General features: G+C 40.7%; 1 protein-coding gene across 4 annotated transcripts in view; it reads left to right on the forward strand.

Moving 5' to 3' along the window:
* Positions 1-282: 282 nt before the first annotated feature.
* Positions 283-17,900, forward strand: part of CNKSR2 (connector enhancer of kinase suppressor of Ras 2) — a 202,976-nt gene continuing 185,358 nt past the window's right edge. For all 4 annotated transcript variants that reach the window (XM_062515145.1, XM_062515146.1, XM_062515147.1 and 1 more), the window contains exon 1: positions 283-346. In XM_062515145.1, the coding sequence (XP_062371129.1) occupies positions 283-346 (64 nt within the window). The remainder of the gene's footprint in view (positions 347-17,900) is intronic.

Consider the following 17,900-nt stretch of genomic DNA (forward strand, 5'->3'; position numbering starts at 1 on the left):
TCGCCGCTGACCCGCGGGTTCGCGGAGGCGGGAGGCGTCGGAGCGTGCCGCCCCCTCCTCCCCCTTCCTCCTCCCCTCCCCGCCGAGCCGGCAACATGAAGTGAAATCCCCAGAGAGGCACAGAGGCGGCGAGCGAGCGAGCGGAGCGGAGGCAAGCGGGGATATAGCGGCTCTCTTCTCCCGCCGCCGGGATTCCGGGCAGCGCGGTCCCTCCGTCCCGCACAGCCTCGCTCCGAGCCCGGAGAGCGGCGGCCGCCCGAGCCCCGCGCCCCCGAGCCGCCCATGGCCCTCATCATGGAGCCCGTCAGCAAGTGGTCACCGAGCCAGGTCGTGGACTGGATGAAAGGTGAGGAGCGGTGCCGGGGCTGCGCGGTGCCCTCTCCCATCACCCCCCGCCCCGCCCCGCAGGTGCGGGGAGCTCCACGGCTTCCCCCGCGCCGGGATCCCGCTTCGCGGCGGCGCCGGCTGCCCCCACGCTTTGGCTGGGCTTGGGAAGGGAGGCGGGAGGCCGTCGGGGCCGCGTCGCTGGGGCCGGGGGCCGCGCTGCCCCGCTGCCCCGGGCTTAGAGCACGGGCGACGGCTGGCGATCCCCGGCTGCCCACAGAGCCGAGGAGGGGGCCGGGGGCGGAGGCGAGGTTGTGCCCGCGGGAGCCCGGGGTGCTCCCCGGCGGCGGCCGCGGTGTGGCGATGGAGCCGCCCCCAGCAGCGGAGGGACGCGGGGAGCGTGTCCGGTTGCTCGCGGCGGGTGCGGCGCGAAATGCTCGCGAATGGAAGTTCAGCCGAAGGTGCTGCGCTCGCCCGTGCTGGGGGACGGGGAGACACGGCCGCGACCTCCCCCGCGAGGAGGGAGCCGGGGCTCGGTCCGCGGTCTCGGGTGTGCCGGGGCTCCCCCCGCTGCCGGAGCCTCTGTGCCGGGCCAGGGCCTCCTCCGGCCGGGCCGGGGGCTCCGCGCGTCAGGCGGTCGCCGTCCCCTTCCCCGGGGCTTTTCTTCGAGAGCCGTGGTTGAAGGGAGCACGAACAGTCTGGGCTCTGGGCTGAGTGTGCTTGTTCCGCTGCTCCGTTTCTCCCGCTCCTCACCTGTCCTCCTCTCAAATAAACTGTGATGGGAATAAAATTTGGACCTTTTGGAAAGGCTTTTCTTTTATTCTGTGTGCATACCGTTCTGACATGGCTTTAATGCTGTAATGTGAAGAGGTATTTTGTTGAGTGGTTTTTGGTTGTATGTGCGGTTTTTCTCCTTTTTAAAGTTAGTCTGCAGCTGTGTTTTGAATAAATCACCATCTAGTGTTATATGTCTTTTTATAAAGATAGAATGACCGGATGGGTACAAGTTTTGAACAACTGCTACATTGTGGGAGTTCTTTAGAACATGCTGTGTGCTACCAATGTGACAGTTTCATCATCGTTAAAATTTCAGGCATATAGCATATGTTTTCAGTTATTCAGTCCTGGCATTTTTAGCTGGCGAGTTGTAATTGTATTTAGTAACATACATAATTTTGCAGTTTTGGAAGCGTTCTTGCTCTATAGAATAATAATCAAAAATAATGATGTCGTATTTCATATATTGAGAAATTAGTAAATATTAATAAAACTTGGAGCTACAGATGATCAATATTAAGAACAAACAATTTTCAACTTCAAAGTGATTTTTACAGCAATTTAGCTTCCAACATTTTTACTTTAAGATGAAAAGATTGTGTAGGACTTTTTTCTAATCAGCATCTGAGATACCTTCCCCATAATTTTGGGAATGCATAAAAATAATGAATTTGCAGATAATGCATTTTTAAAACACCTAAAAACTGTAATACATCAAATACTCTTCATAAATGACAGGTGAAGTGCATTGCATACTCTACTTTTGTATTATATTATTATAAAATCAGTAATTTGAAAGGAATAGGCTAAATGGTAGCATTAGAAATTGTGCTGCTGGATAAGTGATTGTAGTTAGAAACCTGTGACTAACACTCAGAGCTTTTAGAAATAATAATGTGAACTTTACCAAAAAAAGGGCAGTTATTGCACTCGTGCCCACTTTCTGGAATATGAAACCTGGCTTTTCAGTGTTTACCCTGGTTTTTTTTGACCTGAATGTTTGATTGTTTCTCTGGAGGACTTTCATTTTCACGGAGTTAATGCATATATGTTGCTTCAGTGCTTCCATTTCTTCATTTTGTGTTCTGTGTAGCCTGTGAACCTTCACTTAGGTGGTGCAAGGAGATGAAGCACCTGCCTGTGACTAGCACTCTTGGAGGAAAACCACCTAGGTAGCCAGTCTAGTTTCCAAAGCTGAGCCTGGAAAGGGTATGGCCAGTAGCTGGGGGCAGGTTTGCACCTGCTCAATGGGTCACACCTTGCTGAGTTTGGAGAAAGGATGGAAATGGATAAGGGCAAGCAGTCTTTGCTGCAACAGCTTTGTTTTCCTTACTTATTATGTGTAGTGTTGCAAACATTGGTATTGAAATCCGCTTGAGAAAAATGTTCTTCTTGTGCTTTAAGTGTTTCCAGCAAATTCTATTTCTGAAAGTTTCCAAAATTGCTTATTTGTGTTTTAAGAGCTGTCCAGGACAGTTTCATGAGTAAAACATGAATGTGTCTGTCATGAGAAGTTTGGGGGGAGTGCAGCAGTGGTCTTTGCGTTAGTGGCAGTCAAGTCTGGCTTGCATAAATGGCATTAAACTTCAAGACATGAGAATATTTTGCTGGCTTACTGGGGGTTATTTTACAGAATTATCAATGCTGAACTTGGTTTTAACCTCTTCCTTAAATAAGTGCCCTGCTATATCATATGCCTGCTCAGAGCACCTCTGTAAAGAGAATTCTTCCAAATAGATTTTGATGTTCAAAGCAAAATCTTTCCTGAAAAAGGAAAATCCTACTGTTCAACATAGTTTACAGTTATCTGAAAGTAAGGGGAAATGAAACACTTTAGATTTTATTGCTCTCGGTGTTTTTGTGATGGTCTTGTTGGTATGACCTGGACATTTGCAGTAAAAGGCCTCATCTGGAATTCTTTATTTAGGCATAAGAACCATTACCTCAGTGGCATTTTGCTTAGAGTAGTGATGAAGCATTGGGCCTGAAATTACAAGATGTGAGAAATGAACGTGGGGAAAGTGTTTCCATTCAGAGAGGTTAGATAAAGGTGCCAAGCTCTGGGCTGGATGCTGGTGTAGGGAGCAGGCTCAAGGCTGGATATTCATGGAATAAATGCAGTTTCTCCAGTATCTTGTCAGTTTTTTATTCCTTGACATACATGTTTTCTGTGGATTTCTATAATGGCCTAATGCCACTGCTGCTGGGCGTATACAGAACTGTACCTGGAATTGGTTATACAAATAAGTAACTATCTACATTTTAACTGTGAAAATGTGTACAATAAGAAGCTGTGGACCAAAGTACCAGTTAAAACTTTGCAAATGAAAGGGACAAAGTAAGGGGAGCCTATGTCAGCATATGAATTTTCCAGGGTTTAAAGTGAATGCAGAAGAGCAACTGTCACAGAGCTGGAAAAACCATAGAAGGATTAGCTCATCTCACCCACAGAGCATATTGTACATGGAGGATGAAATGAGTATTTGAATTGATTCAAACCATGTATTATTGTGCTTTTCACATATTTAGTACTAATTTTAAAGGTCCTGTATGGATCAGTGAGATGAAAAGTGTGTCAGCCACCTCCTCTGCCTCCCCTCTGGATTCCACTGCCATGTCTCAAGATGTTGACACATTGCATAGGCAAGCGTTATCAAACGTCATGGCTTTCACTCACTCAGGAGGGGAACATGCCAGATGTATTTTAGATTTTGGAGGCTCTGAGAACACTTACAGACACTCAGTTACTTACCAAACCTTAGGATGTTTTTAACTGAGTCTTCTAATCTAACTTCTTCAGTCTGAGGTTATTGATGATTTCTGTATTTTGATAAGGGCTTGCTGCTTTTAACAATATTATTTTAATTCAATACCAATCTCTCAATGGCAGAATGTATTCCAAAAGGCAGTCCTCCTGAAAAAAAAAATCAATATAACTTTATCTAACAATAAATATTTATTAAATAGTTAATTTTTGCTGTCTGAATGACAGCTCATAGGGCTTATACGAAGCTTGTAGAGCTTAAACTGTTGTAATGGTAGTTCAAGAGGCTGACATCTAAGGCACGGGATTGCCTTAAAGGCTTCTAATGCTAAGGAGTAGGGGCTTTTAACCTCTATAAAGCATCTCTACCAAGGTTTAGAAGGATGAAAATATTTAGAAGGACTGGGGGGAGAGAAGCAGGAATGTGAAAGTGCCAGCAAAGTGAAAGCAGAGTGCAGAAGTTCCCCATCTGTATGACTGAATATTGCATGGGTTTGAAAACTGTTTGTGTCTGCTCTTGGTGTGCTGAAGCTCATATCCATTTTCAGTAGCATGTGTGTTTGGAGAGTCATCATGGGCTGCCAACAACTGTGTTCCACTTGGTGTAGCAGGAATTACGTGTTATCAAGAAAATGCAACAGTTTGTGGGAATGTGCTAACACTGACTATTCCCAATACTTAATTATGATTTAAACAAGTATTGCCATGGGGATCCTCCTACTCTGTTCGTGCACATGCAGAGCCCTGGCACTGCTGTGGCAGCACCCAGGTTCTGCTGCAGTTCCTGAGCCATTAGTTAGCAACAGGGAGACTCATCAGTGAAGTCGCAAATTCTCTCACAGCACTGGGATCTAGCAAATAAGTTTAGGCCATAAAAAGGTAAGGGTGAATACTGCATTTAGGGTCACTATCAGACTGACCTATTTTTCAGCCATGGCTTTCTCTAGAGACTGACATGGACTGAGTTTAGGGGGGAGCTTTTTCTGGAGTGTAGGATGGTCTACAGTGCTAGCAAGGCATGTGAGCACCTACTTTATGGTAAAGAAGGGGTGTGCTTCTGCAAATCTATGTGACTTATTTAGGGTTTTCAATTTTCTACATAATTTTTAGTTTTTCTTTTACTGGTCTATTAAGTTAAAGCTTCTTTTTTATGCTACTTGCCTTCACCTTGATTTTGGCAGGGCACTTAAAAATTACGCCTATTAGAAATAATATGGGAAAGGTAATATGGAAGAGGCTGAATTGTCTCGGGGGAAAAAAAAAGCTGGATGAGAGTATGAAAAACACTTGGATTCTAAAACTCCAATTCCTTGTCAAGTGTGTGTAGGTGACTGATGAGTGTCAGAATAGTCATCAACTTAACAGTCATCGCTAAGTGCCATATGTGGAATAGATCAGGTATTTTATGACTTGTCAGCATTAAACCACTATTTTCTTTCTCCAAGGTAAAGCAAACTGAAATTTTACAGTATTGGAGGGTACATGTAGTACTCCAGTAGCTTTGAAGTGATACGATTAAATGGATTTATGACTTTTACTGTAATGCCTAGTAAAAAAAGCTGTAGAAAAATATGAAATAATGTCGTAGCTGGAATTTAATTTTGATGTACATACAACCTCTGTATATAGTTACTCTGTATGAAAGTTAACAAGCGTTTTAGTCAGGTAAAGTGGGGGACTTTTTGGAGAGGGGAGTTTACAAAGGCAGGTAGTCAAGAGTCAAACTGCACTATTCCATTCTTTAAGGACTTCAGCTTTAAAACTGTACTGAAAGCAGTGTTGGAAGATCTCTCTCTCTCTAGTTTGTTTATATTTCCTGTGCATCTCTCACTTTTTGCTTGCCCTTCCGACATTAGGAGTTTTAACAGTATCAGTGGCTGCCACATTAGTCACAGTGATGCGTTTTAGAGCATCTTTGTGATTAGAAAACGTCTCCTGCCATTGTTTATTAGCAGAAAATGAAACTGCAGTTGCAACTGGGATGTGTCAAAGCCTAACAGCCGGGTGTTGCCATAGCAAAGGCGATGTTACATAAGCAGCCACTCTGCAAATAATTCATGCAGCCAAATTTTAAGCATAACATCATAATTCATTTCTAAATTTATGGAGGGAGCTTTCCTAGATAAGGTCATCTCAGTTGCTCCTGAAATTGATGTGCTTAGTTGTGCTTAGTTCTTTTAGCACTGCCCATTTAACACCTTTATTTTGTTTGAACATATTGTTCTATTTCTGAAACATCTGTTAGTTTAAATCTGGCCTCACAATATGTTTTCTCGAGTGGTTTTTTGCAACAGTTCAGTAAAGCTCTGTATTTTGATCTTATTCAAATTTATTCGCACAATTCAGTATTAAATCAAGACATTTGCAAATGCCTTTTCTGGTTAATGGGTGTCAAGAGTTTTGCAAGGCAGCAATATAAACCAGATAACTTTTCAGATGAGAAGATTGAAATATATATTTTTTTAGAATCTTTGCAAATAGTTGTCTTTAAGCGCTCCAACAGTAATAACCCAAGCAGTTTTATCTTCTAAACACCAAACTGACAAATGGTCTAGCCTTTCTCTCTGATCTGCAGAAGTGTAGATAACCATTTAATCTCAGTTAAGTTGCTGTAGCTTTTGATTGTGCTGTATTTCCCAGAGTCAAGTAGTAATATTTGTTACCATTTTCCTGAGGAATAAGGAGAAGCTGTTTCCTGAGAAGTTTCTCCTTGTATAGGCTTGTATTCAAAGGTATGCAAAAAGGAGAAAGAGCTAATTCTTCAAGGCTTCTGTTCTGTGTAACTGCTTTTTTGTTCCTAAGGACTTATAATATCCTCATTAAATCATAACTGCACTAGGTATCACCTGTAGCAAGCACTTACCTTCTTCAGGATAACAACTTCAGATTTTTCGATCCAAATAAAGCAAAACTGGGCTTTCACACTTACTGCTTAAATTATTTACTTAATGAATACTTTAAACCTTCAGTTTAGAAGCTGAATAGTTACCAAGACAAATGCTGAAGAATAAGAGTTCCCAAATACCTTGTTAAAAAATCCTGTCTAGAAACACTGTGTTGGGAAATTCTGAAAGGCCACATTTTCTTCATTGATCTCTTCCAGCTTTTCAAATGCATTTGGTTTCTATAAAAAGATGAAGTAAGGAGATGGAGGTGAGTTATACTTTTTCAGAAGAAAAATTTTGGGAGCCCAGTATTAGGCTCATGTTGTAAGGAATCTAGTGCCGCATCAACCTGCTCAGAGCACTGTTAATTTCTTGTTGTGAGACAGACCTAGCAGGGCAGTTCCTCTTCAGTTTAAAATAGGTGACTGTCCAAGAGCATCTGCTACTCCTCATGATCTTCCTTTCCTACAGCTGAAGGATGAAGGGCTATAAGACACAGATCCATGGGTTTGGAGCAGCCAAGATCTAGAATGCTTAATGCACATCCACTTGTATACACATTTTTGCACTCCCTGTGTATGGAGTTTAGCAGATATCTGGGAGACAAAATAAATTTTTCCTTGAGGTTTTCAATTCAGGCATTTTTCTTATGCAAAGGGAGTCGAGCACGGTCTGTAGCAAGTAATTTTACAGTACTGGAGATTTAAAAATGCACCCCATTTTGTGCTACTTATCTGCCAGATAATATTATCTTGAAAAAAATAGTTGTGGATGTCATCTTGTAGGATGTTTGGCATTTCCAGCTTATCCTTTAAGTAGAAATTTAGGGCACTTGATACCTCAGATGAAGTGGCTAGAACAGTAATTTCGAAGTGTTTGGCCTTACATGATTAACATCTGCTACAGTACCATATGGTGGGAATTTCCAAGTAAACAATTAATATTGGAGTGCAGCAGGGTAAGCCTTAATTAAACTCTATTCAGCTGAAGTGTACTATTTTAATATAGTCAGATGCAAAGTGCTATGCTTTTGTATTGATACCTTTTTCTGTTGTGTGAAGAAGAGGGAAAAGCTGGATGAGAATTATTTGAGCCTTTAAACTGAATGTTCAAGTAGCTTTAAAAATAAATGGTTTAGGACTCACGTCAGCCTCAAGCATCCCTTGATTTAAGTGGAACAGGGTCTGTATTTGATGGTGTTGAGTTGTGCTTTGTGAATACTGTGGTGACCCCTCTGCTGGGATTTTACTGGTGTGGGTGGTCAGAGTGTCCAGCAGAGCTGCACGAGCCATTTTCACAGAGCTTCAGATATTGCTGATGGTGCCGTGCCTGCGCCACTTGGTCTGGTAGCACTGATGGAATGAGACCTTCCTGTGTGAGGTGGCTAAAATAGTCTGGAGAAGTGTTGGAGTGGCAGCTGAGGTTGTCCATGAGCGTGGGTAATGCTGGGACCTCTCCTTGGCCTCTTGTATTTGGAAGGATGAATATACCCATGTATAAAGCTGAGCAGCTGGCAGGGTCACCTCTAAGGAGCTCTTTCCTCCCACAGGGACTGATTGTCAGCTGTAAAGAAGTTGATAACATTACTGGTTTTGTAAAAGTATAGCATATATTTTTAGTTTGGCCAGATCCACCAGTTGCCAGTAGCTACAGTTATAAATGACCTATTTTAAAATAGGTATTTTTCCCACGTTTTCTCCTCCTTCCTTCTCTGCTGATAATCTTCACATCAATAAGAAGGTGAAGAAATCCTTCCTCTGCGTATTGAGGCCAGGTAAATATAGGTGGGATGTGCCAGTGTTGTCCAAGTAATTCACTAGATGGCATTCTTCCCTCTGAGTCAGCACTGAAACCCTTCATGGGAATGACAAGAGAACTTAGTCATTTTAGTGAGATGCCAACCTGAGAACTTGGTCAGGTGTGGTTGCTGAAGGCTTGCTTCATAGTAGGGAGAGAGTTAGCTGCAGCACGCTAATTAACTTCCATATTAATAATTCAAATCCTTGTAACTGGATTCCCCGCATTGTATCCATTACTGACATGCACCTTTACTTTCTTTAATTGCTTTGTAGTTTTGTTGGTTACTTTTGTATAGTTGATAGTTTGGTTTGCAAGGCACAGTGCTGTTCTTGTCGTTGTTTTGTTTCATATTTTTCTGTTTGAAGAAAAATTGGTGTAGGGATCTGTTGAACACAAAGTAGAAGTTGCTCTCTAAAAAAAACAGCTTAGGTGTGGACACTCAACAGCTGTGAACCTACACTTGTTCTGCTTTGTGTACGCCTTTTAAACACCAAAAAAGTAACAATTTTCTTCTTGCTTAGTTTGAGTGAAGTGTGACTGGAGACATTTTTGTGAGATATCAAGAAAGCGCCTTCTTGAATGTTCAGCATTGGCAGACTTCTGGCTGTGTTGTTTATTGTTGCTTTATTATCATGGATAGAACTGTGTGCCCTTTGTCTCCATTTCTCTTCAGAGATCAAGAATGGCTCTTTTTGGTAGATTTTATTTTATTAGAGCTAATGTAAAAAGAACCCAAACCAAATACATTAGTGTGTTTTTATTTTGGTAGTCCACTTCTGCTTGTTACCAAAGTTCTTTGTAAATGCAGGATGGCAAAATGGTCCTTACTGCTTTTCAAGAGGTGTTAATTATTTCAAATGTCGCAATCCTCAAATATTTTTGAATAAAAGTATATGCTAGTTTAACCTAGAATTAGGAGGCTTAATGTTTCTTAAATTTCTGTTAATGTTTTTTGATGTCATGTTGAGTATTGTGCCCCATAAGTCCTCTTGAAAATACCAGAAGTCTGTAATTTCACAGTTGGATACTGGACTTCAAAAGCAGACGTATTTTTTGTTGCTTCAGTCATTATTTCATTGTATATTTTAAACTGTCGGGATCTTAGCTATTTAATGCAGTCTGGGGTCAAAAGCCTATTTCTGGACTCCTGACAACTGAGTCCAAGAGCACAGTGTATAATGAATATGTGAATAATTTGTCATGCTCTGCATGTGGATTTGACAGAGATTCAGCCTGGAAGTGAAAACATTGCACATTAAAAAATTCCATATAAGTGTCAAGCTGAGCATTTGAAGGACATGGGACAGATTACCATTTGAAAAATAAGACAGGTCTATGACAGGACTCCTTGAGAGCAAGTAAACTCATTTTTGAAAAGGACTGGATAGTTCATAGCCTTCAAAGGGCTGTTTTAATTATGAGTGCTTTAGTAAACTTCATTACTAAGAGAGCATTTGAATGACTAATGAGTTATAGTGAAACTTCTGTTTGGAACTATAGAAAGTATAATGATAATATGTAATAATGAAGCTTCTGTATTTCCTATGATTACCGCATTTTCTTGTAGGTTTGATAGAATTTTTTGGATACGTTTTTTGTTGTCGTTGTGGTTTTTTTTTAATAAATTGGTTTTGGTGTTCCTGGTAACTGCCTCGGCTTGAACAATACAGCTGAAGAGCAGTGGCAATGAAGAAGTGGTAGCCATCTCAGAAAATCACAGAATTGTTGGGGTTGGAAGGGACTTCTGGAGATAATCCTGTCCAACCCCCTGCCAAGGCAGGGTCACCTGGTGCAGGTGACACAGGAATGTGTCCAGCTGGGTTTTGGATGTCTCCAGAGAGGGAGATGCCACAACCTCCCTGGGCAGCTGTACCAGAGCTCTACGACCCTCAGTGTAAAGTTTTTCCTCATGTTAGGGTGGAACTTCCCGTGTTTCAGTTTATGAGCATTGCTGCTTGTCCGGTTGCTGGGCACCATTGAAAACAGTCTGTCACCATTTTCTTGGCCACCATCTCCCGTATGGAAATGTCAGTATTTGAAAATGGTCTTGACAGTTTACCAGTCCAAGGTCTTGGTAAAAACCAAAACAAGACAAAAATCACTTCTCTGTGAAAATACCATGTACTGGGTAGTTTTTCCTAGCTGGAGAAAAAGATTAAATCTGTTACAGAGGTCTAAATATAGTTTCTTTTCAGTTACTAAAATTCTACAAAGTTAGTTTACAAGGAGCTCACCAGTATTTTGGTTGATCTGTCTGGGACAGTGAATCCCCTTTCCTGTTACTTATTTGGGCATCATCTAGTTTCTGTCTTGCATCTTCCCTGTTGTTGCTCAGCTCACTGTAAGATGTGCTGAACTATCCCATTATGAACTGCTAATGAGCTATGAATGAGTAAACCTGAACAGTCTGGGCAATTAATGCGTGCCTCTGGTGTCTGCTCTGCTAGCAGGCTGTAGGGTTTCATGGGTGCTCCTGACACCCTTGCCTTCCAAAGCAGGGTGCAGTGATGTGCTGGACGTGGCTGCCTGGGCATTCAGATGCTGTGACTGTGGGACAGAGGCTTGAGCCTGCAGAATGACATGTCCTGAACGTTGTTCACCTCTGCAGATCTGAGCAAATTCCTCTTTAGAGGAACGAGTGCTCTGTGTAATAGCATAACTGAAAATAGAACTTCAGTATGTGATAGGTCCCTTCAAAAACCCAAAAATTAATTAAAGTTTGTTTTCTAGATCAAGAGAAGGTAAAGCTGAATGCAAACTTTGCTGCCTAGTCTGTTATTAAAAAAAAATAAAAATTAAAAGACCTTTACAAAATATTTGTTTTTCAATTGACAGTATATTGCAGTCTGTGGTGGCAGTGGTGATATTTTAGATTCAAAGGGAAAATGAACGTCTTATGACTCTTCACCTACGCATGTACCAAGTCAGGCAGGATTAAATAAGACCTGAAAATTGTAATACTGTCTTTTCAGTAGACTTTCACTTGTTTGTGTTCAGTAACGTGATGCAGGTAATTGACTTGTACTTGTACTAAGAACTGAAATTGTAAACCCTAAGCCTTTACCCTCTTCTTCAGTGCTCTCAAATATTGTGAAGAGTTTCCTGCAGAATACTGTTTTGATAAATCTTACTAAATCAAACTTTAAAAATTACAATGAGTTCTCTGAAGGCAAAGATTGATGTGTGTTGGGGTTTAGTCTCAGTCAATGATAAAATTGTTTATAAAATTACAAGTGTATCTAATTTTCTTTTAATAGAGTCTTTGAAAGTGTTATAGCAAACTTGTAACTCCATGTTTTTGAGTTGGAAGTACCTCAGTAATGTCAAATGTTAGGACCATACTCACTACAAGTGCCTTCCAGATTACAGTAACTCAGAAATTGGCATATATATAGAAGTAGCTCTTTGGTGGTGTGATTTTGGTATTTGAATCTCAAGAGGTAATTTTAAAAATGTTTGTTTGCTCTTGTTTGTTTGTTTGTTTTGTTTGATGCTAACTATTTCAGGATTTTTTTTTGTCACTGTGGGACTGCTCAAAATAATAAACGGTGTAATGGTGAAATTATGCCACGAGTGTAGAGAAGAATAAATCCTTGTAGCTTCTGTAGAGCACATCCTTCTTGAGTGGAATCAAGTACACTAAGAACAATTGACTTGAACTTTAGATGAGTTCTTAAATGTGCTTCTTTTAAAGTTATTATCATATGACAGATGGGGAGTAAGCCAGCTAGGAATTCAGAGAGGTCAGATACGGTCAGGTATAAAGAGTTGTCTGCCTGATTGATTTTTTGGGGATTTTTTTACCCTTCTTTTCCCCTTCCCTTAATGAATTTTTGCTGTGACATATGTGACTTAATATTTGAGTTTGCTCTGTGCACTGTAATCCAATTGCTTTGTTTAGTCAAATGAATGTTTTTTGTTTTGTTCTGAATTTTAGCTATTGGTTTTTGCATTAAATGTGCATATTTAATTAGGATATGTTATTAAAGATTAGATTCTCACAATGGGATGTGTGCCAGCTCATGAAATGAAGTCATGCTTGTCAGGAGATAGCAAATAATAATCTTAGGAAGGTCTAAAAGATGTGTCTTGCAAAACATTAGCCCCTGTTATGAGTGCAAAGTGGCAACAGAACATAAATATCAATTGTTTTTCTCCAGTGGATCCATTTGAATATGAGTTTTCTTAATTTGAATTACATTTTCTTTTACCAGTTTAATGAAACAAGCAAGAAGGGATGTTTGTCTTTGCAGAAACCAGTTTCCCATCCCAGAACAATGGCTTGTTTTGAATTGAAGGGAAACAATCCAGCATTCATGCAGTATCTTGTAATCTCTGTTCACAAAACCACTGTAAGAAATAAGAAACTTCTGTCCAGTGAATCTCCATTTAGCATCAAGGCTGCGTCTTGGATTCCCAGCTTTGCTTCCAGAACTCAGTATTTTGTTCTTCGTCTTACCCAAAATCTTTTAATAATCGTAGGTGCAAGGGCTGGGAGCTTAAGGTCCTGTCCCCTTAAATGCCTTGAGCATCGTGGCTGGTGCCCAGGGTGGCCTTAGCAACAACAGCATCTGGAGGCAAGGATGTGTCTGTCTCCATGCTAATTTGATCAGACAAAACTGCCTGCAATCATGCCCTGTGATTTTAAATTCAGGCATCTAATTTCTGTCTTCAAGTGCCTGAGTCTCTCTCCTTGGGCCTGGGCACACTAAGTCTTCTGCTAATAATATGTGCAGTGGGCTTTCTGCTGATGTTTTTGATGTTGCCCGTGGTGCTTTTGGGAAAAGGAGCAGCTGGCACAGCCATTCTTTGGGGTGTACCTCCAGCCTGAAGGAGGGGGGAAAATGGGAACCTTATGCTGGAATGCAGTTGTGTGATGTGGAAAGCAGAGTCCCTTAAGTGGAAAGAAAGGTCTACTATGCATACACACATACTCTGAGTCACGTTTTTTTAGCATTATAAAATAATGTATACCTAATATGCTGTGGGTACCATGCTACTATTTTTGGCCAATGCACAAAATATTGGTACTCAATACTGGAGAGACTTAGAATATCCTACAGTTAATTTTGCATGAAACTCTTACTCCAAGTGTCTGAACACAATTACAGAAAATATTTTTTGGTTTTTTTAGTTTTTTTTTTTTGTTTGTTTGTTTTGTTTTTTTTGTTTGGTTTTTTGTGTCTTTTTTGTTGTTTGTTTTTTGTTTTGTTTTTACTGCTTTTTTTTTTATCCTCTATGCTGCTGGACCCCATTTTTTGCTGGCATTTCTGGGCAGTTTCCAGGATTTCAGTGGCAGGAGAAGGGGCTGCTCATCACCTGCTACTTGGGTGATACTGCTCTGGCTCCTCCTTGTTACAGGGGAGGGAGCAGGTTCAGTGTCTTATGTTGCCTTCAGTTGTGGTGCACTGAAGCATTTCTAACTGACTGTCTGCTTTTTTTAATGAAAGAAATTTGTCTTGTAGCAGCTTTATAAGCCCAGCTAATTAAAACCACTGTTATATTACTTGCCATGTATCCTGTTTATTAGGCCGAAATTGTTTGCACTTTGACAGATTCATTTCTTGTTGATATTAGTTTTGTAGGATGCTGCTGTCTCAGACTTCTATAACTTAGAAATAATAAGGCATTTTAAGTACTGGCAAATACAAAGTTTTGTTAATCATTAACACAGAAAACATTTTCAGTCCTGTTTAGCTTTATAAGATACAGTTTGTTCTGCCTGTGTGAATGCCTCTGCCTTATGTGGAGAATAAGTTGAGTGACCTTTAGCTTGATACATGAACCTTGGGAATGTGTTGTAAATAAAGAAATGGTTACAATGCCATAATCCTTTTCTAGAAACCCTTTTAAAAGGAAAAATATTATTTTTTAGTATTTCAAGTATTTATTTTAGTATTATTTAGTCTTTTAGTGTTTATTTTAATCCTTTTCAAGAAAAAGGATTGTCTGTGCTTTCTTAGGCACTCAGTGGTGGCTGATGCCTTTCAAATTACTTGACGCCTTGTGTGTTTGTTCAGTGGTACCCTCATTGCAGAGCTCTCATTTCTTCACACGGATCTGTGTGTGCACAGGTGGGACTCGAGGGCTGCTGTGCTGCCCATCATTCCTGATTTAGGACTGGAGGTCTGAGGAGCTTCCTCACCTGGGAAGCTGCATCAGCTATGACTGAGCCACCTCCTAAACAAACCATAGTTTTCCTCCTGTCTTTTGCCAAAAGCTGTGGTGTGGATATAAGATTAGTAAGCTCATTGCTTTTGTCCCTGCTGTCAAGCAGTCCCTTAAAAAAGTTTTTGGTGGTCATGATGGCGCAGATCTTGTAGCACACAAGAAAGTACGAAAGTGGCTTATTATTAGTGGCTTAAAATTTCACAAATTAGGTTTCTATTCAGTTTATTCTTGAGTGAACAAGTTGTGTTCTTTTTGTAAGTACGGGAGTCTTAAAAATGAAGACCGACCACCCCCACCTGCCCAAAGGTAGGGGATGGGGAGGGCTTAAGTAAGCACCTCTCTTCATCCCTGAGTAAAGAGGATGCTGCAGCCTGAATGGCACCAGAGAAGGTGAAATGGTGAAATAAGTAATTGCGTAGGTTATTTGGAGGAAGAGATCTGGTCACCCAGTGGTAATTGCTCATACTTCTGGCTGAGCAGTGGAAGCCATCATGTTTTGCCATCTGGTTCACCATTCTGACTGATTGTAGGAGAGAAGAGACTTTGTAGCTCATAACCCAGTATGTTGGAGGAGGCCTGGTGCCATAAACCAGTTGAATGGTTGCCTCTTGTCTTGAGCTCTGTGAAGTGTAGGCCCTGTATAACTTCGTTTGTCATATATAAAAAGAGAGAGGCAATGTATGAATAGACAGAAAAAAATGGTACTGGAAATTTTTTGTTTCATATGGATAATCTGATTATTTTAAGCAACAGGAAACCCTTCAGTATAAAATTCCTGCCTGGCATAACTTAGAGGTCTGGTTTGATCTTGCACAGCACATATTACTGTTACATTGATGAGTGAGACACTGGAGAACAAATCTGTGTTTATGGAAAATAAAAAAAATATACCACCAAAACCTAGTTCAGAAGTTCTTTGAAGCTTTATGAGAAATATCAGAGCTGTGCCAAATACTGGTACATGGTTGCAGTGGCTGTAGTCTGAATCTGCATTCTGTTTATTCCAAGGCCAGGTGAGGCTTCTGTACACACTGTCCAGCAAGTCACCGATTGTGACCTACTGTAATAGGACTTCAAGGATTTTTAAAACTGCTCTAAAGAGAAGTAAGTGTACCAGATAATTTGGTGGCTCTGTACAGTACGTTCATATGTTAAAAGAAGCTTAAAATATCAGCTGGGGTGCTCAAGAGTACTCACTGTTAATCATGATAGTAGATGCTGACATTGTGGTGAGCTCTGGCTGTTGTTTGCTCCATTATTTGCGATGTTTCTTAAAGGAACATTTTAATGGGTATTTATGGACTTTCTCAAGGAAAATTTGAAATGACGTTATCTTACAGTTTGAGATTAAACTGTTTCTGTTTCTGAGTTTCCATAAAACAAATTATGATACTAAGCTATCAAGACTGGTAGGAAAAGCATTGTGGCATAGAAATTACAGAAAACTGAAAGTAACCAATCCAACATGCCTTGTGTAAAGGATACGCCAATTTTCCTGTTGTATTTCCTAATGGTATAGTATGATGACAAATGCTTATGGTATTCATCATAGGTCAAAGGTGGATTACAGGGAAGAGCAGGTGGAGATGCTTTCATACTCTTGGTAGAGGGACTAAAATAAAGTCCTTCTAAGTCTCTCTTTGGTATTACTGGTGTGGGCACTGAGCTGCTGATGTGGGAGCAAGGTGAGGGTAGCAGGGTCACTCTGGAGGTGGCTCTGGTGCTGAGCCACCAGTGAGCCAGGGGGGCATCTCTCGACAGCACCCTGAGCCTCCCTACAGCATTCCTGGGTTATTGATGTGCTCAACACGGGGAAATTGCTGGGCATGTGAGACTGGCCTGCATCCCAAGAAAGGGAGTGATGAAGTCTCATGGTTAACAAAGAATTTTTTCAGGGTGGTTGATCTGTAGAAGGCAGGGAATGGTAGTACTGTGGTTTTATTAGAGTTGGGTTCTGAAATTGGTTACTACCCTTGGACTATGCTGTGTAGGGGGAAGTGAGAGCCTTCCCAGTGGGTAGGTGTGAGCTGAGACACCTGGTAAAGACAGGTGGAAGACAGTCCTAAAGGAGCCACTCTGTGTCCCCAGAGCTTCAGCCACCAGGGCTGCAGTGTTCTGACTCAAACCAAGCAAAGGAGTCAAGTTTATTCATTGCACTGTGCAGTGAGAAGCTCTGTAACAACTGACAGTTCTGTTATGTTCTGAACACTCATTAGCACTTCAGATTAGCTATTAAAGAACATGAAACATTTAATCACCGTGTCTTTTCTTGTTAGCAGTACTCACTAGCAGAATGCTTTTAAAAAATTGTAATTAAGTGAAAAAATTGTACTTTAGCAATTTTACTTGGGATGCAGCAATTTCAGTCATTGAGATTACTGCCCTGAGGAAACTACATTTTCTTCTCCCTTAAATAATGTTTTTAAACTCTTGAAATAGTAGCATAATAATTCTACATGTCATGTAGAAGCTGAGATTATTCCCTTTTATTACCTCTATATGTTTGGGCATTTCTAGTGTATGGTGCAAAGGTGGAACTTTTAGTCATGATTGAAACTCCTGATTTCTCATCTTCCAAAGTCTGCTATTTAATGAAATATAAGTGTGATACAGCAGTTTTCTGTAGCAGTGATGCATTCATTGAATTGCTTTTCTTTTCCCTAATATTAGTTAGCTCTTTAAAAAGCTATTTGGAATAGACTTCTGACTAAGTTTAAAAATGAGCTCTCTTAATTATAGATTAAAGGAAAATTTATAAGCCTGAGAAATCCTCAAAATACTGAAGCGTAGTCTTTTATAATGTTTTCAACTTGGTATTCAAAAGATTCCAGTAAAATAAAACCGCTAGTTCTTTCAGGAGTCCATAATTATAGGACCAATTTCTTAAATTGAGATCTGTTTCTTTGCACAGAGTCAGCATTTAATCAAAATAATTTTCATATAACTACTTGTGTTCTAGAAGTACAGAATATGTGAAAGAAAAAAATAAAAAGCATCCATTTTTAATAGTACTTTCCAGGGAACTCTGAAAGGAATGCCATGGAAAATACCAGTGAAACTTTACTAATCAACCCTTGTCCTTTCCTTTGCTCTTCTAAATAGTCAGGACCTGTCCCAAGCTGTATCAGGAGATGTTTTCACAATGAATTCATGCTGCTGTGATGACATCTGCCAGCTGT

This window comes from Cinclus cinclus, chromosome 2 (assembly GCF_963662255.1).
Source record: "Cinclus cinclus chromosome 2, bCinCin1.1, whole genome shotgun sequence".
NCBI lineage: Eukaryota > Metazoa > Chordata > Aves > Passeriformes > Cinclidae > Cinclus > Cinclus cinclus.